General features: G+C 36.6%; 2 protein-coding genes across 3 annotated transcripts in view; one reads left to right on the top strand and one right to left on the bottom strand.

Moving 5' to 3' along the window:
• Ralgps2 (Ral GEF with PH domain and SH3 binding motif 2) overlaps positions 1-1802 on the top strand; it is a 232130-nt gene that overhangs the window by 139485 nt on the left and 90843 nt on the right. The window lies entirely within an intron of this gene.
• The window catches only part of Angptl1 (angiopoietin like 1), a 20636-nt gene that overhangs the window by 1292 nt on the left and 17542 nt on the right, over positions 1-1802 (bottom strand). For both annotated transcript variants that reach the window (XM_023703570.1, XM_004643449.2), the window contains one exon: positions 734-1004. In XM_023703570.1, coding sequence (XP_023559338.1) covers positions 734-1004 — 271 coding nt within the window. The remainder of the gene's footprint in view (positions 1-733; positions 1005-1802) is intronic.

Genomic DNA, 1802 nt, shown 5'->3' with positions numbered 1-1802 from the left:
TCATTCTCCACTTCCTAGAGGTATGCTCCAAAGGGCAGAAATGAGTTCACTGCCATATTTCTGGCACCCACAGTAGGTGTCAAATTAGTACATGAATTTGAGGCTGACTTTTATTTCTACATGATTGTGGTTTGGTTTAGCTTTTCTTTCCTCATAGAATCTTGTTTTTTATAAATATCACACTTTGGAATTGTCTTATAAAGAGACCCTAAAAGCTATTTTTTCAATATGTTGTATGTACTTTATATCCAGAAGGACCTTTTTGGAAGATTTCAATATCATATATTTTATTTTATTTATCTTTTTGTATTTTAGGGAAGGATCTACAGGGTGTTCAGGGTCTCATTGTACAGACTGGACTTGTAGTGATTCCGCTGTTCACAGCTTCCCAAGTGATGGGATTACAGGCATGTGCCACCACGCCCAGTCTCAATCGCCTTCTCAGCATGCCCCAGGGTAGGCCTGGCACAGCAGGCCTGGGGATGGAACCCCCACCCCTGTGCCTGATTGCAGGCACTTTAATCTACTGAGCTACTTGGCCAGCCCTAATATCATGTATTTTAATAATCAGGTTCTTTATTAATCAGTAAGTATGGTACTTTACAAATCATCAAAATCTTCCTCTGCTTTGGAATAATTCAGTTTGATCCTCATTCAGATCCTCAATTTGTTTAATGCACAGAAAAAGATGCTTTTGTGAAATTTGTTTTTGTTTTTTCATTTTTTTACTCACCTGCATACATATCTTTATCTCTGTCCAGTGTTGTGAATTGTTTACCATTGTGCCACATCATAGAATCTCCTGCGTTTCCCTGGTAAGTTCCCAGGCGCAGTCTGTAGAATTCACTTTCAGGTTCTAGACGAAAGCTACTATATTCTGCATAGACTTTCTTATCACTCCAGTCTTCTAATTCAATCAACAACTTATAATTATCTTGGTTGCTAAGCATATAGATATTTTCTAGTCCAAGCCAATATTCACCATCAATGTTTCCAAATCCTTTCTGTTAATAAAGAATCAACGGGTAAATAAGTGGAGATAGTAAACATTAGTATATTGTAGATAACTTCAACATTCAGTAACATAAAGATGTTTGCTATTTCAATAGTAATGTGAACTTCCATTTTAGTAGATCATGTGATTTTTGTAAGCTCCACATTTTCATTTTGGTTTGCTTTGCTTTCTCTTGAATGTCAGTATTTGTTTGTATAGCCAGCTTCAAGCCCTACAAATAAGATAAAGGCAAAACAAAACGAAATATATTTATGTCTACACTAAACTATTAACTGGTAAACTACCTGAATTCTTAAAAAGTTAGGTCCCTACTCGCATACTCATCCAAAGGGTCTTTTCTTTTTCTGTAAAAGTACATGGATATTTTCCCTATTTTAGTCAAATAAAAAGGGTATCTGACATTTTTAAGGCCATTTAAGGAAAATGATAGTATGCATTGTAGGTATTTTGTGTGCTTTTTGGTTGGGGATGGGGTTCCCGTAGTACTGGTGGTGTTTAAACCCAGGGCATTTGTACTGAACTATATCAGCCCATTTTTTATTTTTAACTTAGAGATCTGATCTCATTAAATTCCTAAATTGCCTAGGCTGAGTAAGAATTTAGAGTCTTACTGTTGGGAATAATGGCACCTGCCATCATGCCTGGTTCCAAACTATCTGCTTTAACTTTACTATCTGTAAAATTAGTAAATATAGGAAGATAAAGTAGCATAGGGCCAGGGAGATGGCTCAGTAGAATAAGCGCTTGCCTGGCAAGTGCAGGGTTCTGAGTTTAATCCCCGGTATCA

The sequence above is a fragment of the Octodon degus genome, unplaced genomic scaffold, assembly GCF_000260255.1.
Source record: "Octodon degus isolate 3935 unplaced genomic scaffold, OctDeg1.0 scaffold00176, whole genome shotgun sequence".
NCBI lineage: Eukaryota > Metazoa > Chordata > Mammalia > Rodentia > Octodontidae > Octodon > Octodon degus.
This window is presented reverse-complemented; position numbering and strand designations above follow the sequence as displayed.